General features: G+C 34.6%; 1 protein-coding gene across 2 annotated transcripts in view; it reads right to left on the reverse strand.

The window, feature by feature from the left end:
• Positions 1-376: 376 nt before the first annotated feature.
• LOC101589520 (zinc finger protein 709-like) overlaps positions 377-18,540 on the reverse strand; it is a 26,580-nt gene continuing 8,416 nt past the window's right edge. The window contains exons 2-4 of one of the 2 annotated variants that reach the window (XM_023706406.1): positions 4,633-4,759; positions 4,371-4,431; positions 377-2,914 (exon numbers count right to left, since the gene is read on the reverse strand). In XM_023706406.1, the coding sequence (XP_023562174.1) occupies positions 1,054-2,914; positions 4,371-4,431; positions 4,633-4,759 (2,049 nt within the window). In that variant the 3' untranslated portion in view covers positions 377-1,053. Of the gene's footprint in view, positions 2,915-4,370; positions 4,432-4,632; positions 4,760-18,540 lie in introns of those variants that run through there. The other variant, XM_023706407.1, reaches the window with a different exon arrangement.

The raw sequence follows: 18,540 nt of genomic DNA on the forward strand, positions 1-18,540 counted from the left end.
GCAGATAATCCTATTCAGCAGGCGGGGTGGGGGAGGCACTGCGGAGTGGTGGGGGGCGGCCCAAGGGGCTGGGATAGGGTCCGGCCCACGCTGCGCCTGGGCTGGAACTGGTCCCACCGGCGCAGGGTAGCAGGAAGCTCTCTGCACACTCACCAGACCTGGGCTAGGACTGGGTCCGGGGGCTCCCGGAACTAGGCAGAATATCCTACTCTGTGGGTGGGGTGTGGGAGGCACTGCAGAGTGGTGGGGGGTGGCCCAAGCGGCTGGGAGAGGGTCCAGCCTACTCTGCGCCTGGGCTGGGACTGGTCCTGCTGGCGCAGGGTAGCAGGAAGCTCTCCTCACACTCACCGGATCTGGGCTAGGACTCCCCCTTGTTTAATTATAAGATATTATACAAAAAAGAGGATTAAGTATGTGAGAAATTCATAGGTCAAATGGCTTGACTTAGTCTTTACATAATGTATCACATCAAAATCTGCTGTATGCTGGCTGGCGAGATAGCTCAGCATTGTAAAGTGCCTGTTTAGGCAAGTTTAGGCAAGTACATGGGACCTACTGGTTCTATCCCCAGTACCATATGCAGTGCCAGCCCCACCCTCTGGGAGGGCTGAGTTGGGAAAAAATCTGTTGTATGCTATTCATACAAAATACTTTTATTTGTCAATTCAATAATTTTTAAAAACAATCAGTTGAATTACTTTGAGAATGTTCCTTTTAGGCTTTTTCATATATGTGTCTTACCTTTTAATGTTTAATAGAATTTTGTTTTATCCAGCTAACTTCTCAACTTTTATATTATTTTTACAGTGGTGATGTTATACATTTTGCATATGAGAATATAAATCCTCAATTAAAGCAACAAATTACCATTTAACTCATGAATTTATCTCCTAACTGTAGTCATTTAAAACACAATTTTTACTAATTTAGAAATATACCTTTTAAAGTAAAAAAGATATTATACAGTAAGTTCAAAGACCAATGGATTACACAAAAATGTCAATTTTTATAGCAAAGACTACAAATGCATAGTTCCTACAAAGAATTATGATATCAATGTATGTAACATGAGGACTTAGCAAATTTTGTTCCACATGGCTTACATTCATAGGGCTTCTCACCTGTGTGAATTCTTTCATGTCTTTGACAATATTTGTGTGTAGTGAATTCCTTTCCACATTGTTTACACACATAAGGTTTCTCCCCTGTGTGACCTTTTTCATGTATGTTATAAGAGCTCTTTCTAGTGAATGCTTTTCCACATTCCTTGCACACATATGGTTTCTCCCCAGTGTGAGTACTTTCATGTATTTGACAGGATTGGTGTGTAGAGAATGCTTTTCCACAGTGCTTGCACATGTAAGCTTTCTCCCCTGTGTGAACTTTATTATGTATGTTATAGGAACTCTTTGTAGTTAATACTTTTCCACATTGCTTACAAACATAAGGTTTCTCCCCAGTGTGAATTCTTTCATGTCTTTGACAATATTTGTGTGTAGTGAATGCTTTTCCACATTCCTTGCAAACATAAGGTTTCTCCCCACTGTGAGTTCTCCCATGTCTTTGACAATCCTTGTGTGTAGGAAATGCCTTCTTACATTTCTTGCAAACATAAGGTTTTTCCCCTGTGTGAATTTTTTCATGTATGGTATAGTAACTCTTTGTAGTAAATGCTTTTCCACACTGCTTGCACAAATAAGGTTTCTCTCCTGTGTGACTTTTTTCATGTATATTATAAGAACTCTTTCTAGTGAATGCTTTTCCACATTCCTTGCACACATATGGTTTCTCCCCAGTGTGAGATTTTTCATGTATTTGACAAAAACGGTATGTAGTGAATGCTTTCCCACATTGTTTACAGACATATGGTTTCTCCCCAGTGTGAGTTCTTTCATGTCTTTGGCAGTGACTATGTGTGCTGAATGCTTTTCCACATTCTTTACTCACATAAGATTTCTCCCCAGTGTGAATTTTTTCATGGCGTCGACAGGTACTATGAAAATGAAAGGATTTTCCACACTCTTTACATACATAGGGTTTTTCTCCTGTGTGAATTCTTTCATGTATTTTACAGTTACTGTGTCTGCTGAAAGCTTTCCCACATTGCTTACATGCGTAGGGTTTCTCGCCAATGTGAATTCTTTCATGTAGGTTACAGGTAATCTGCATAGTGAATGCTTTCCCACATTGCTTACAAGCATAAGGATTTTCTCCTGTGTGAATTTTTTCATGTATGTTATAATAATTCTTTGTAGTAAATGCTTTTCCACAGTGCTTACATACATATGGTTTCTCCCCAGTGTGAATTCTTTTATGTCTTTGACAATTACTATGTGAACTGAATGCTTTCCCACACTCCTTACACACATAGGGTCTTTCACCAGTGTGTGTTCGTCTATGTCTATGAAATGCAGGCTTATCAAGAAATCTTTTTCCACACTGTTTGCATATATATGGATTCTTACCAGTGTAAATATTTTCATAGATTTGAACATCACTGGGATTGCTGATGGCTTTCACACTTTTTTGACCTAAAGTGGTCTTCTCTCCAGGGTTAGCTTTTTCATTATTTTCAGAGCAGGTTGTTTTACATTGCTCATATTGACTGGATTTCTCTCTAGTCTTTGTCATTGTATACTTCAGAAAGTACTGGAAATCACTGCAACTTTCTCCGTGCTCATTACATTTATTTACCTTGTCATGTAATGCCAAGTAATCTGCCTTCAGGCCAATGTGAGGTAAAATGGGCAAATTTTGTGCTAAATGACCAGTCAGAGGTCTTGTACAAGCAAGGCTTTCAGCTGGAATTAAAGAAGCTTGTTTCATGTCCACATTAGCAGCTGGAGACCAAAGGAATATGTTTCCATATTGATTCCAAGATTTATATGGATACCATTTTGCTGCTTTTTCATTACTGAAAAGACAAAAAAATCAATCACAATAAATAGGTTTCCATGTCAATTATTTACCAGGACCGGTTTTGTGTTAATGCTGCTAAAATCTTGTAAGAATGAATTGGTTGCATGCCATGGAGGATATCTCCAAAGCACCCATTTCCCAAAGGATATTATTTATTTGGGGATTTTAAACTGATAAATATTTTTAATATATAAGATCTGTTTCATTGATGTCATTGATATGTATATAAATTACACACTGTTTGTTTTAACACCTTTTTCCCCACCTATTCTCTTTTTCTCTCCTTGACCTGATCATCTTTTCCATTTCCAACAAATCAGTTTTTCTGTACTGTATCACTTCTTAACTGTACTCCCTAATTTAAATTTTAGCATCTCACATAAGAGGAAACGTGTATAGGTTTATTTCATTTAATATTATTATGAGATGTAGTCCCAACTGTTCTTTCTGTTATGTCAAAAAATATGACATTCTTCTTTAGGGCTAAAGGTATAACACATTCTTTTTGTGCTGAGAATTAAAGATTATAGCAGTAAATTACATTTATATATATATTTTTTCTTATTTAGAGTATCTCCCTGAAAACTAATTTGATGAGAAGGAAGTTCATGCTGTTACATGGCTCACTCAGCATGAGAGAGTGCTGGAATTATAAGAAGGCACCACTATGAGCCCGTCCCACAAGCTCTTTTTCCATGCATTCCATGGTAGAAATCTAGGCTGCTGGGGGGACTTAGGGATTGTGAATTATTTCTAGAATTTAGGTATTGGGTATACCCATGACACCCTACTTTGAGCATAAATATGCATGTCAAACTAATATGCAGTAATTTTAAATTGTTCCAAAATATACACAGGGAGGTTTGCCTGGATGATATGCAAACTCGTATCATTACATTTGAGATATCAGTATATTGATTATCAAAATGGTTTATTTTATATTCCTACCAACAATGTATATGGCTGCCTTATACGAACTTTAAAACATGAATACACCCATTTTTCTGGAGGATTTTTTGAAAACATCTACTACTACACTGGCATTAATTTGCCTTTTGGATATTTCTTCCACATTAGCAAACATAAATAGATAACTTGAAGGTGAGTTTCTGTCATAGTTCAACATTTATTTATTTCTTATATACCTGTATATAATATTTAAATGTAAATTCATATATTGTCACAATGTTGATCATGAAAGAATTTTATATAGTGATATATGAGATAATGTTGCTTGTTATAATGTATCTCTATCAAGTTAGTTTCCCATATTTGAATATTTCTGTATTCAGTGTCAGATGACAGAACATTAATCTATATGTATACCAGAATTTTTTATGAGATTAATTTATGTGAACATAGCCCTACTTGCTTAGTTTCCTTGATTGTAATATTTCTGTTCACATATCAACAGTTAGGAAATATTCATTTCCCTTGTGAATGCAAATTACCTTTGATTTCTTGAGGTATTTTTGTATTGTTCTTCAATTTTCTGTTTGTCCAAGGTTCTTCCTGAATCACAGCCATAGAAATACAAAAGGTGCTACATCATTAAACAACAATTACCAGATAGCAGTTAGATTCATGGTATAAATGAAAACAGAACTGACACATTCTTCAGAATGTTCTCACACTATATTTAATACATCACCATCAATGAGCAAGAAACAATGCTCTCTCACTGCATAAATAAGAAAAGAATGTCATACTTACGTATAGCAGTCATATTCCTAAATGTTTCCCACATCACATCTCTGTAGAGCTTCTTTTGGGATGAATTCAGAAAAGCCCACTCCTCCAAGGTGAAATTCACAGCAACATCTTCCAAGGTTACTGGCTCCTAAGTAATCACAGATATATTTATTGAAAATACGTTGAAATACACACCTGGAAATATCTGAACTCTTTTTGTGAAAGCTGAACTGGGCTTGATTCCTTCAAATATTAACTCCTTGTCTTGGCAAACAAACTCATGAATATGCACATATTTTCACACAGCATTTCAGATACTAGACTGCAACTCACTGCTACAGCAATAGCACAACAGTATTACTGGTTGTATAAAAAGGTCACAGAAATCCAGAAGATTACCACAACCTACATTGAGAACCTGTATTCTGGTTTTTTGTTTTGTTTTGTTTTTGTTTTTGTTTTTGTTTTTGTTTTGCAGTACAAGGGATTGAACTCAGGACTTTGTGATTTCTGGCAAGTGCTTATTCTATTGAGCTGTCTCCTGGACCCTAAGAATATGTATTCTAATAGTATGGAAAATACAGGTAAAATGGACAGATCTCTAGATACATATGAATTACCAAAGCTGAATCAAGAAGATATAAAAATTCTAAATAACCCAGTATCACTCAATGAAAACCTAAGAAGAAAGAAGAGCTCAGATCCTAATGAATTCATGACTGAATTCTACAAGAATTATAGAGAAGATCTAATGCCACTACTTCCTAAATGCTTTCATGACATTTAAAGGGAAATAATACTTCCAAATATATTCCTGGAAGCATGCATTAACTTAGTACCAAAATGAGAGGATACAATCAAAGAAGACGCCAATCTCCCTATTGAATGTAGATGCAAATGTCTCTAATAAGACCCTGGAAAACAAGGTAACAAATCTTCAAGAAGATTATACATCATGATCTAGTACAACTCATCCCAGGACTGTAGGAGTTCAGCATATGCAGAGTGATCAATGTTATCCACCATGTTAACAGAACCAGGGACAAAAAACATGTGATTACCTCAATAGACTAAGAAAAAAACAACACTGGATAAAGTCAAACACCTACTCATGTAAAAACCACACAGACAATTGGAATAGATGGATTTATCTCAATCTGATAAAATTCATTATGATACATCAACAAACAACACCATATTGAATAAACAAAACCTGAAAGCTTTAACTCTAAAATAAGGAAGAGGATAAGGATGGTCTGTTATGACTCTTATTTAAAATAGTCCTGGAAACATTAGTCAGAACAATTAGACAAGACAGAGAAATAAAAGGAATAACCATAGAAAAGAAGTCAAATTTACACTATTTGCAGATGACACAATACTCTATATAGAAAACCTTATAAACTTCAACAAGATACTTCTAGATTTAGCAGCATAAAATTTAGCAGTATAGCTGGACACAAATTCAATGCTCATAACTCAACAGCCTTTATCTACACAAAAAAGAATCTCACAGAGAGAAATAAAGGAAATGACACCTTTCACAAAACTATCCAGAAAGATGAAATACCTAAGAATAAATCTGATCAATCAATACACTTCTACATTGAAAAACTATAGTGCTCTCAAAAAGATCAAAAAGAATTTCAGAAAATGGATATCCCTTATTCTTAGTGGAAATTAGCATGGTCTCAAAATTGTTACACAGATTTAATGCAATCCTAATAAAATTTCAATAATATATCTCACAGAATTAGAGAACACAATCCTAAAATTTATTTGGAACCAGAATAAGCATAGAATACCAAAGGCAAATCAAGGCAACAAAGGCAAAGAAGGGGACATCACAGTCTCTGACATGAAACTGTATTACAAAGCGACAGTGATAAAAGCAGCATGGTACTTGCAAATAAAAAGAAAAGTAAAACAAAACAAAACAAAAATACTGACTCTAAGACCAATAGACTAGATTACATGATGTAGGAAAAAATCTGGCTATACTCAGCCACCTCATCTTTGAAAAAAAATCAAACATGTTCACTGGAAGAAAAATAGCATCTTTAATAAATCCTGCTAGAAGAGCTGGCTTTCCACATGCTGAAGATCAAAACTAGATCCCTATCTTTCACCATGTATTACTTAAAACTAAAATTTTTCAAAAATCTAAATATTAAAATAGGAACAATGAAATATGATAGAAGAAAGTTCTATCTCAATTCACAAAGAATGGCTATTATCAAGAATTCAACCAATAATTCTGGAGGGGCTGTGGGCAAAAAGGAACATTTTCCCAACTGTTGGTGGCATTGTAGGCTGGTACAGGACTGTGAAAATTATTGTTGAGATTCCTCAAAGAACATAGGACTAGAGGTTCCATGGGACCCAGTTATTCCACTTCCTGGTACTTTCCCTAAAAATTTAAAAGCATTGTACCACAGTGATATATGCATACCAATATTTACAGCAGCACAGTTTGTAAGAGTTAAATCTTGGAAACAGATAATGGCTATCTACTGATGAATGGGAAAAAAGATGATTTCTTTTTAATACAAAAGAATACTACTCAACCATATGGAAAGATACTTGAGTCATTTTTAGTAAATGGATGCACTTTGAAACAAGACTCTTAAGTGAAATAAATCAGACACCCATGTGTGAAACTATATTTTTCTTTGTGAGAGAAATTGAAACTGTAAACAAGGATGAAAATTTATAATAGATATTGTGAAATAGGGAGAAAATGTTCAAATGGAAAGGGAACTAGAGAAGTGTGAGGAAGAAGGGTGAAGCGGGAACAAAAGGAGAAAAGACATAAATAGGAAAACTAAGCTTTTATAAAGAGAAGAAGTGGAGTTAAAGGGAGGGTAATGGAATGGAGATAAATCAAGATATATCACATATAGATATAAATTCCCTATGATGTATATTATCATTATATATACCTAAATTATGTATACTCAAATGTACCAATAAACTTGATCAATTAAAAAATAAAGAAAATAAAAACTACTTGACTCTGCCACATTTTTATTGACCAATTTGTTTATATCTATCAAAAATACGCAGCATTTTAGAATGTCCTTTCTTTTTTCAAAAAGTATAACTGCACTAAGATTCACTTCCTTTAATTTTGTTAGTCATTGAAACCTCTGTTACAGGACATATGATGACAATATAGAAGCATACTAATAACTTGTGACTTTTCTTTATGGCCTGTTAAACCACAGAAACTAGGGAAAAAACACATGAATTTTTACATTGGGCCATATCCTAGGGAGTGTGTCCCAACAGCCTTTAAGACCTTGGAGAACTCCCAGGGGAAAACTGTGTTCTTTGTATGAAAATATGCTCAAAGTCTGGGCAACTCTGGTAGCTTCTCAGTAGCATATAACTGACATACAGAAAGATCAAATAATGTTCAAAAGCTGAAATTGTAAAAGCAATTTTGTTGCTTATTATCTAGTCCATTGAAATATTGAGTCTTCCCATTTAATCTATGAAAAAGGAAAAGAGAACTCACATTGAATTAATCAAAGACAAAAAGCTAATTAAATTTTTGCAAACCAAAATCTACTTCAAAATCCCTTAACTATATTTTAAGCAAAATGTTAGGGTTCGACAATACTTAGATGTATAAAGATTTTGAGATCTCCAGACAGAACACTTAAGGTCCACTCTTTTCTTCCACTGTTCTCTATGCACATGAATTAGCCATTGTCCTGAATCCTATGATTCATTCCAGAAATTAGAAAACAAGAACAGGAGGGTAGATTATGATAATGTTTCCTAGACCAGGATGAGTAAAAGGAGGTTAGACTGCAACACAAGTTTGACCAGTATAAGGTGTAAGAGTTCTAGTGGAACTTCAGAATCACACCTGCAAATTCAGACTTTAACTTAAGACAGTGTCAGAATTCAGTAGAATGACTACATACATAGTTCTTTTCTCCAGAGATAAAGAGCTTGTTCTAGGAACAGAAAGAAAATAGTACAAATGTTGGAAGAAATGTTGTGGGTAAAATCACTGCTATTCATTTGTCTTTGCTTGAGACACATCACCCTGTGCATGCTTCATCCACATGAGTTACAAATCTGGGACACTATAACTCTGTAACTTTTCTAGGTCATCCCCAAAACCTGTGTCCCTAAGCATATGTTCTTTAAAGAGCTGGGACAATTTCTATACAATCAGACATTTGGTCACAAAGTCATACTTAATCTTATGGCTAAAGGAGATGGTAAGCTTCTCATAGTATTTATATAAGCTGATGTAGACTTTCTTCATTATGTACCAAAGACACTGGTACATATAGGGTCAAATGAGTTCATAAAGATTACCTGCCAGATTGTGTAGATGTTCACATAGCACAATATTAAAGACTAGCAAATTATTCCTAAAAATGTTGACCCGGTATAATATATGAATTCCATCTCAATATATTTAAAAATAGTTGGTCCTCATATTGTGTTTTCTTGTCTTTATACTCTTGAATTTTCTCATTGTGTCCTTCACTTCCTAGGACTTCCTAGGCCAGCTCATGAAGACATGGCTGTTGTACACAATGCTCTTGGAGAGTGCACCACAATTCAGTCTCCATGATCAACAGAATTAATGGAGACATATTATATGGACACATCTAAGGACATATGAAAAATTAATGAACTAAAATGTCCCAGTGGAGTGGAGGGCCAACTACAGTAATCCAGATCTCTCTCTGAAGACAGTGTGCATTTTGTCCCATTTTAGATGTGAAAAATAGGAATATATTAAATTTCTCTATCAGTTGAATCACAAAGAACTCCCATATCATATACAAGTGAAGTTTATGATTTCAGGAGGATAAAAGAATCTATTCTACAATATGTCCTGCTTGACAAAAATTAGAGAAAAAGAATGGCTACAAGGATAGCCAATATGTTGGCCCTAGCCCTTCAAGGTCAGTGAGGACTCAGGACGTAAGAGAACCTGTGCTGTGACATTCCGTAACTCAGTGGTGTACCAAATTTTCTGTTCAAGAAGATTATGGGACCATCAAGGAAAGTGATCAATAATGTATAATGTGCCTAAGGAGAGTCACCTAGAGAGAAAAAATTCTCTCAGGCTTTCATAGAGAGCAAATTAGTCAAGCAATGGCCATGACTCATCCAGATGGCTGACAAACTGACAAAAGATCTACAAGGTTCTGAACGTGGTTTCAGGGCAAATCTTTAGAGGATTTGACTGACCTTTACAAATACAAAAGTTACATTTTTAGTTATATAGGTTTTGCTTTAACTTGGTCTTAACCATTAAGCAGAAAAGTATAACAATGAAGTACAAAATGTAATTCCATATTAATATGTTGAGCTATAAAAGGCTCAAGTCAACAACTTCTAACAATTGCCAGTTCTGCTGATAACGCACTACTATTATGGACTATTGGACTATATTGGGTTATTTTGCTGAATTCAAGTACCTACAATATTTGAACTGGCATCAAATATGAAAAGGTCCTTTAAAGACTTCTCCAAACACATCTTCTCTAACAGCAATGGAACACCCATCTCTGACAAAACAAAACAAAAAAGGGGGATATAAGTGAAGGATCATTTTATACTGAAAAAAGTACATGTATATACAAAATAGGATAGATATAGAGCTACTTTCTCTTATTTCAATGGGAAGAAAGATTTGTACTAATATTTAGACAAGATATCATGTCTGCATCTTGTACTCTGAATAACTACTATGAAGACAATATGCAGTGTATTAATTATTGTAACCGTCCTACTAACCCATTTTGAAACTGTCTCATTGCTATTGCTTTCTCATTAAAAATAATAAAAAATTTTAAAAATACAATATGTCCTGCTTATAGGAACTGTAAGCTTTCATAAGTTCATGATAATAGTGTAGAGCTACAAGTCTGAAACTTCAAGTGCTTGCAGGTACAGTAATTCTAGTATAGAAAGGCAAATGATGATCTAAGGTTAAAGCATAAGAAAAGTTCCATATAACCATAAAATAAAACTGAAATGGAACATTTGCCTTTAATCTTGCACATGTTTTGTCTCTTATTTTCTAACTACTCAACCATGTGTCCTTCCATTGTAAGTTTCCATTCTATTGTCTTGTTCTAGTGATATAACCCAATTAGTGTGACCAGAGTGAGGCAACTCTTTATAATAATAATTTAAAAAATCAAAACAAAACAAAAAAATCCCACAATATTTTACCCTTTTTCATATAGGATTATACTGTTCTCAGAATTGCTTGCTCAGGAAAAACATTAATACAACATCCAAAAAGGACACTATGTGGTGAGTGTCATGTTCTACAGAGGACTATATGAATAGCTGAGGGAATGCATTGAAAGACACTACTTAAGTGTGAAAGAAAAAAATATCTTCATTAACTGAAATATAATGGAAGAGAAAATGTACTGGAAAGGCACAGAATATAAGGAAGCATCGTGGCTACACCTTGAAACTATAAACTCGTTCAGTACAAATACCTAGATCTCTATTTGGGCAAATTTATGTAATGCAAAGCCAAATTCATTATAAAACACAAAATATCTCATGTATGTTATTGAATAGAACACACTATAAATCATGGGTTATTCACATTTCATGTGCAGTGACTCTCTACTATTATCTACCAACATGAAGAAGTATTGTACCATGCACCATGTTTAAAAAATGAGTAAAAAATGAGTAAATTTCAAAATTAATAGTAAGCTTTGCACTGAATAATTTCATTTTCTCCTCATTACCAGTAACTTAAATCATGCATATTAGACAACTAAGTTTAGAGATGAGAGCTCAAATATTTATTTCTCATTGAAAAATGATCTTGATCAGTATCCAGACTGGGCTTGGTAATTTAATACTACTCAGTTTCCTAAGCAGATGATGTTAAAGGCATGTACCTCCATGCCTCAGTGCTGTTTACTTTACCCAAGCACTGAAGTCTTGGTCAGTCATGGTGATTTAGGAATCCCAATCTTAAACTAGCAAGATGGCCCAGATCTGCCTTATTTATAAGTTAACTAACAAATTTTTGTTTACCATTAAACTATTTAAGTGAGGGTTTCCATAGAGTTTAAAATGCTGAGAAAGATGGAGGTGATTTTAATGTATTATCAAGGGAGGGGAAATTGTTTCTTCTAAGAAGAAACAATGATAATATTAAGCTTCCCTGCTTAGCTCCAGACATCCAACATTCAAAAGGTGGGATCTCTCAAAATTTCTTCCATGCCTGGGCAATTGAGTTAGATTTGGTCTGAAACAATAAAAAATTCGAGTGGATATGTAGCTCAGGGTAAAATGTTTGAGTTGACTCCCTCTATAATGCAAAAGATCAAACATCTAGAAATTTTTTCTATCCAAGTGAAACCCCTTTCCGTACTAAATCAGTGAGAATGTGCACCCTACTTTTAAACCAACAACACAACTAGTTTCCTAATTTCTAATTTTGTTTCAAAATGAATTAGTGAGGAGAGCTGTAATCTATGGGCCAAGTGACAGTAGGCCTGGCAGCTTTCCTGGCAACTTTTAAGAACTTTGGCGGACTCTGGAAAGCCTGTGGGACTCTGAAAAGCTATGACCTTCCTTAGCCCCAAGCCCGCAGGCATGGAGCTTCTGCTGGTGCCTTTCCAAACTTTTACATACTTGGGAGGACCCTGAGTAGCCTGTGGGATGCAGGAGAGCTGTGATGTGTGGGCCCAGCACAAGCAGCTGCAGGGTTTTCCTGTGGCATTTAAGAACTTTGGCAGAATCTGAATAGCCTGTGAGACTCTGGGTGATTACTGGGAGATTAAAAAATGCCAAAATGCAGGAGCAAAAGGCAATCTCAATCCTCTAGCCCACCCAGAACAAACCCAGGAGACAAAGATATACAAGAAACTGGAAATCGTATGCTTGCAATCTCTGAAATGATAGCAACTGAAGCAAAGAAAGTAGTCCATCAGGCTATAGAAGAAATACGAGCAGAAATAATCTTTCAGATCCAAAAAGAAAGAACCACAATCACGAAAGAATGACTCAGCACAGCTAAAGAAGATATAGAAAGAAAAAGAGAGGAGAACAGAAAAATGATGGAAACACTGAATGAACAATACAGGAAAAAATTACAATGCATGAAACAGATTCAAACAGATATCCAGGATATTAAGAACTTCATTGAAAATGTATAAAGCTGCTTGAATGAAACTGAAAATAGACTTTCAGCCCTCAAAGACACTGTGGCAGATAATGAATGTGAAATAAAAGATCTCTTAAAACTAACAAGTATACAGGAAATAACAATTCAGCAGCTACAAGATGATGCAAAAAAATAATATAAGAATATTAGGTGTCAACGAAGCAGCAGGAGACAGCACACATGGCACAAAAAGACAATTTTTTTCCAGGCACTAGCAGAAAATTTTCCAAACATGAGAAAGAACCTCACATACAAATAAGCAAGGCATGTAGAACTCCATACAGCCATAATCACAATAAATCTGCACATAGGGACATGATAATCAAGATCTCAGAAATTCTGCAAAAGAACAGAATATGAAAAACTGCTAGAGAGAAGAAACAGATCACCTACAATGCAAAGCCCATCAGAAACACAGTAGATTTCTCAACACAAACCATCAAATCAAGAAGAGCTTGGAGTGAAGTATTTTAGGTCCTGAAACAAAATAACTTCTTACCCAGATGGATATACCCTTCAAAATTATCTATCAAATTCAATGTCAAAATAAGATCCTTGAGAAAAAACAATTAAAGAAAAACATGACCTCCAAATAAAACCTACAAAGAGTACTGACAAATATTCTAGAAAGAGACAAAAGTGATCACAGCTTTAAGAACAACAGAAAGGAACCACCAAATAGAGCAAGCAATTAAAAAGAGGGAAAATTCACAGAACCTATAACAGGACAATAACATGGGAAGGATAAGCCAATATGTGCCAGTTATAACCACCAATGTAAATGGCCTCAATTCACCAATTAAAAGAAACAGAGTAGCAGAGTCAATTATGAAACAAAATTCAACAATATACTGCATACAAGAAACACATTTCACTCAAAAGGAAATTCACAGACTAAAAGTCAAAGGAGAGAAAATAATCTTCCATGCCACAGGAAATTAGAAAAAAAGGAGGGGTAGCTATGCTGGTTGCTGACAATATTAACATCAAACCAAAAATGATTCAAAGAGATAAAGAAGGTCACTACATACTTGTTAAGAGAAAATTGCAAGAGGAAGAGATAACAATAATAAATATATATGCAGCTAATGTAGGAGCAAATACCCTCCTACATAAGACAAATTTTAATAGACATGAAAAATTATATGAGTAATAATACAGTAGTAATAGAGGACTTTAACACACCACTGTCACAAAGAGATAGATCAATTAGGCCAAAAAATAGCAAAGAAATAACAGAACTAAATCAAACTTGTGAAGAAATCAACTTGGGAGACTTTTACAGTGTTTCACCCAGCAACAGCAGAATGAATATTCTTCTCAACTGCACCTCGGACATTCTCAAAAATAGACTGTATACTACCACACAAAGCACGGTTAAGTACATGCAAAGGAATTGAAATTATATCATGCATACTATCTTATCACAGTGCAATAAAACTGGAAATTATTGACAAAAGAAATGCAAAAACTACATAAATACATGGAAATTAAATAACAACCTCCTGTACAACATGTGGGTCACAGATGAAACTAAGGAAGAAATTAAAACAGTATATTTACAATCAAATGAAAATGAAGATAAAATTTACTAAAACATATGGGATGAAATGAAAGCTGTCTTAATAGAAAAATTTATAGTAGTAAATTCACACATTAGACTAAAAGAACAAGCACCAATAAATGATTGCATGCTGCACCTCAAGATCCTAGAAAAAGAAGAGCAAGTCAAGCCAAAAGCCCAAAGAAGGCAGTGTCTTATAAAGATCAGAGTAGAAATTAATGCACTGGAGAAGGAAACACAATATAAAGAATAAACAAAACAAACAGTTGCTTCTTTGAAAGAAAAAATAAAATTGATAAACCCCTAGCCATTCTAATCAAAAAAGGAAAGAAAAACCCCCCAAAATTCATGCAATAAAAAATGAAAAGGGTAAAATCACTACAGACCATAGAGAAATTCAGAAGATCTTCAATAGCTATTTTGAAAATCTTTACTCACACAGGATGGAAAACACAGAGGAAATGGACAGTTTCCTAGATACATGTGAAATGCCAAAGCTAAGTCAAGAAGATATATAAACTCTGAATACCCAATGATGAGAAATGAAATTGAGAATGTAAATAAAGACATACAAACAAAGAAAAGCTCAGGTTCCGATGGATTCACAGCAGAATTCTACAAGAAATTTAGAGAACATTTAATGCCAATTTGTATTCAACTCTTCAATGAATTGTAAGGGAGGCAATTCCCCAAACTCATTCATGGAGGCAAATATTACTCTGATTTCAAAACTAGAGAAAGATCCAACTAAAAAAATAAAAGAATACTAGCAAGTAGAATGCAGAAAAACATCAAGAAGATTACATATCATGACCAAGTGGGATTCATTCCAGGAATGCAGGGATGGTTCAACATTTGCAAATCTACTAATATAATACACCACATCAATAGAATGAAGAACAAAAACCACAAGATCATGTCAATAAGTGTAGAAAAAGCTTTTGACAATTTTCAACACTCATTCATGCTAAAAATTCTACAGATAATTGGAATCAGTAAAATCATCTATGAGAAACCAACAGCCAACATCACACTAAATGGACCAGAACTGAAGGCCTTCACTTTAAAATCAGGAACAAGACAAGGATATCCACTCTCTCCACTGCTATTCAATATAGTTCTGGAGACATTAGCCTGAACAATTAGACAAGAGATACAAATAAGTGGAATAAGTATTGGAAAAGAAGCAAAATTATCATTATTTGCAGATGACATGATACTCTACACAGAGGACCCCCAAAACTCAACCAAGGGTATGCAGATTTAATAACCAAATTAAGCAAATACAAAGTCAACACTCAAAAATCAGTAGCATTTTTGCATACAAAGAACTAACATACTGAGAGAAATTAGGGAAACCACGTCTTTCATAATAACATACAAAAAATACTTAGGAATCAATCTCACAAAATACATAAAAGATATATACAGTGAAAATTACGGTACTCTGAGAAAAGAGATTGAAGAGGATTTGAGAAAATGGAATCCATGCTCCTGGATAAGAAGACCCAACATTGGGAAAAGGTCCATACTCCTGAAATTTCTATAAAGACTCAATGCAAGCCCAATTAAAATACCATTAGTGTACCTCACAGAGCTAGAGCAAACTTTCCTCAAATTCCTTTGGAACCAGAAAAGACCCAGAATATCAAAAACAATCCTGGGAAACAAAGGAAAGGCAGGGGGTATTACAATCCCTGACCTGAAATTATACTATAAAAGTACTATAATAAAATCAGCATGGTACTGGCATAGTGATAGACCTGAGGATCAGTGGAACAGAAGATACAGACACAACTGCAAACACACTCAGCCACTTTATCTTTGATAAAGTCCCTAAACACATTCATTGGAAGAAAGATACCTCTTTAATAAATGGTGATGGAAAAACAGGCTTTCCACAACCTGAAGGGTAAAACTAGACACATGCCTATCACCATGCACAAAGCTGTAGCCAAAATGGCTCAAATATTAAAACAGAAACACTAAATTTTCTGGAGGAAAATGTAGGTAGAAATCTTAAAGACATAGGGGTAGGTAGAGATTTCGTGAACAAAAATCACACTGCACAAGAAATACTTTAAAGAATCAACAACTGTGATCTCGTTTGAAAATTTTTTGCACTTCAAAGAAAATCTCCCACAAGTATAAAGAAAACTCATAAACTGTGAATAAAAATTCTAGCCAATTGTCCCTCAGACAAAGGCCTTCTATCTACAACATATAAAGAATTTTAAAAATCAGGCCCCCCAAATTCAAAAAACCAATCCAAAAATGGACATCTGAGATGAATACAAACTTGTCAGAGGAAGAAATACAAATGGCAAGAAAATATATGAAAAAATTTACAACATCATTGGTCATTTGAGCAATGCAAATTACAACAACACTGAGATTCCATCTCACCTCAAGAATGGCTAACATCAAAAAGTTAGCCAATAACAAATGCTGGAGAGGCTGTGGAGAAAAAAGAACCCTCCTGAACTGTTGTTGGGAGTGCAGACTGGTACAGCCACTATGGAAATCAGTGTAGAGATTCTTTCAAAAGCTAGGATTGGAGATCCCATTCAATCCAACTATTCCCCTCCTGAGTATTTTTCCAGAACTGAAAGCATCATACCAAACCAATATATGTGCATCCATGTTTATGGCAGCACAATTTCTGATAAATAAATCCTGGAAACAACCAAGATGCCCATCACTTGAAGAATGAATAAAGAAGATGTGGTATTTTTACACAATGGAATATTATGCAGGTATAAAACAGGATAAATTTGAGACTATTTATTGTCAGTGAATGGATGCAAGTAGAGAATATACTCTTAAGTGAAATAAATTAGATCCACATGTGCAAACATCATATTGTCTCCTTAGTGTGAGAACCTGAAGGAGAAAATTGGAATCTGAAGGGTATAATAGACACTGGTAAAAAGGAACAAACTAATTCTAAAGGAGTTACTGAGTTGAGAAGAAGGACATGAGAGGGAGGGAGGAATTAGATAAATCTATGTATGTAAGCAGGATGCTTTTGAGGACTGTACTGTACACTTCTACTGGTTTATGGAAAGAAGCAGTTAATGTTTTAATTTTTTGTATTCTTTTTCAATTGTTCGTACTTTTTCTTGTCTTAATTTCTTATACATTTCTTTGTTTTATTTTCTTTCTTCTTCCAACTTTACATGCATATATCTGGTAATATGAATAACTGGTTGGAAGACAACACTATGTATTACAATAAACACTGTGAAACTCATTAAAATATTACAAATATTATTCATACTACATTGTAAGTGAAATTCTGTATCACTTGTAATTTTTTGTTTTAATTCTAATTTGTACTTTCATTAAAAAAATGACCACATGAACTGATTCCTAGCCACAGAAGACATATTCATCTGTTATTAAGTTCTTCTCCTTTCTTTAGGCCTGTGACCTTAGACCCAATCTTAGGAGAAGCCAGTAGACAACCTTTCATTTATTATCACACTAACAACAATCTGACTTCTACAGAAGCTTACTGTTGTATTTGCTGATCCTTTCTACCCTCCAAAATCCCCCATACTCCCATATCTGATTCACTCCAACTTGCCGCTTTCTGTTTACAAGAACCTTTTCATTCCAATTCTTGCTGATCTTAACTGTAGGAATTTATATCTACCTCAATACTTTTATATAAATGTCTCATTCAGTGTTTCAATATTTAAAACAATGTCTACAAACTATAAAGTAATTAGTTCATGCCCATTTTCCTTCCCAGTCATATTAACATCACATGTACACCTCCCTGTAGATGCCCCAGTTCAATGCATTTCTCAGCATGAGTTTAATAAACAGCCATTTCGGGAAGTTATCCATAGAACAAACACTTTCTCTTACCTTGGTAATGCATTAACATCACCTCCATCTTAGCATTTTTTTTATTTTTATTTTATTTTTTTTCAAAGTTTTATTGACAAACAGATAGCAATGAGACAGTTTCAAATCATATCGAAGGACAGTTTCAACAAATAATACACTGCATATATTCTTCTTAGTGGTTAATTGCTGTACAAGATGTGGATTTGTGATCCCATTTACAAACACCATTAGAACAAATCATCCCATTCATTAAGAGAATGCAACTATATATCTATCCCAACCTCTTTGAATACACAGATACAAAATGGACATTCATCGGTAT

This window comes from Octodon degus, unplaced genomic scaffold (assembly GCF_000260255.1).
Source record: "Octodon degus isolate 3935 unplaced genomic scaffold, OctDeg1.0 scaffold00255, whole genome shotgun sequence".
In the NCBI taxonomy this organism is placed as follows: domain Eukaryota; kingdom Metazoa; phylum Chordata; class Mammalia; order Rodentia; family Octodontidae; genus Octodon; species Octodon degus.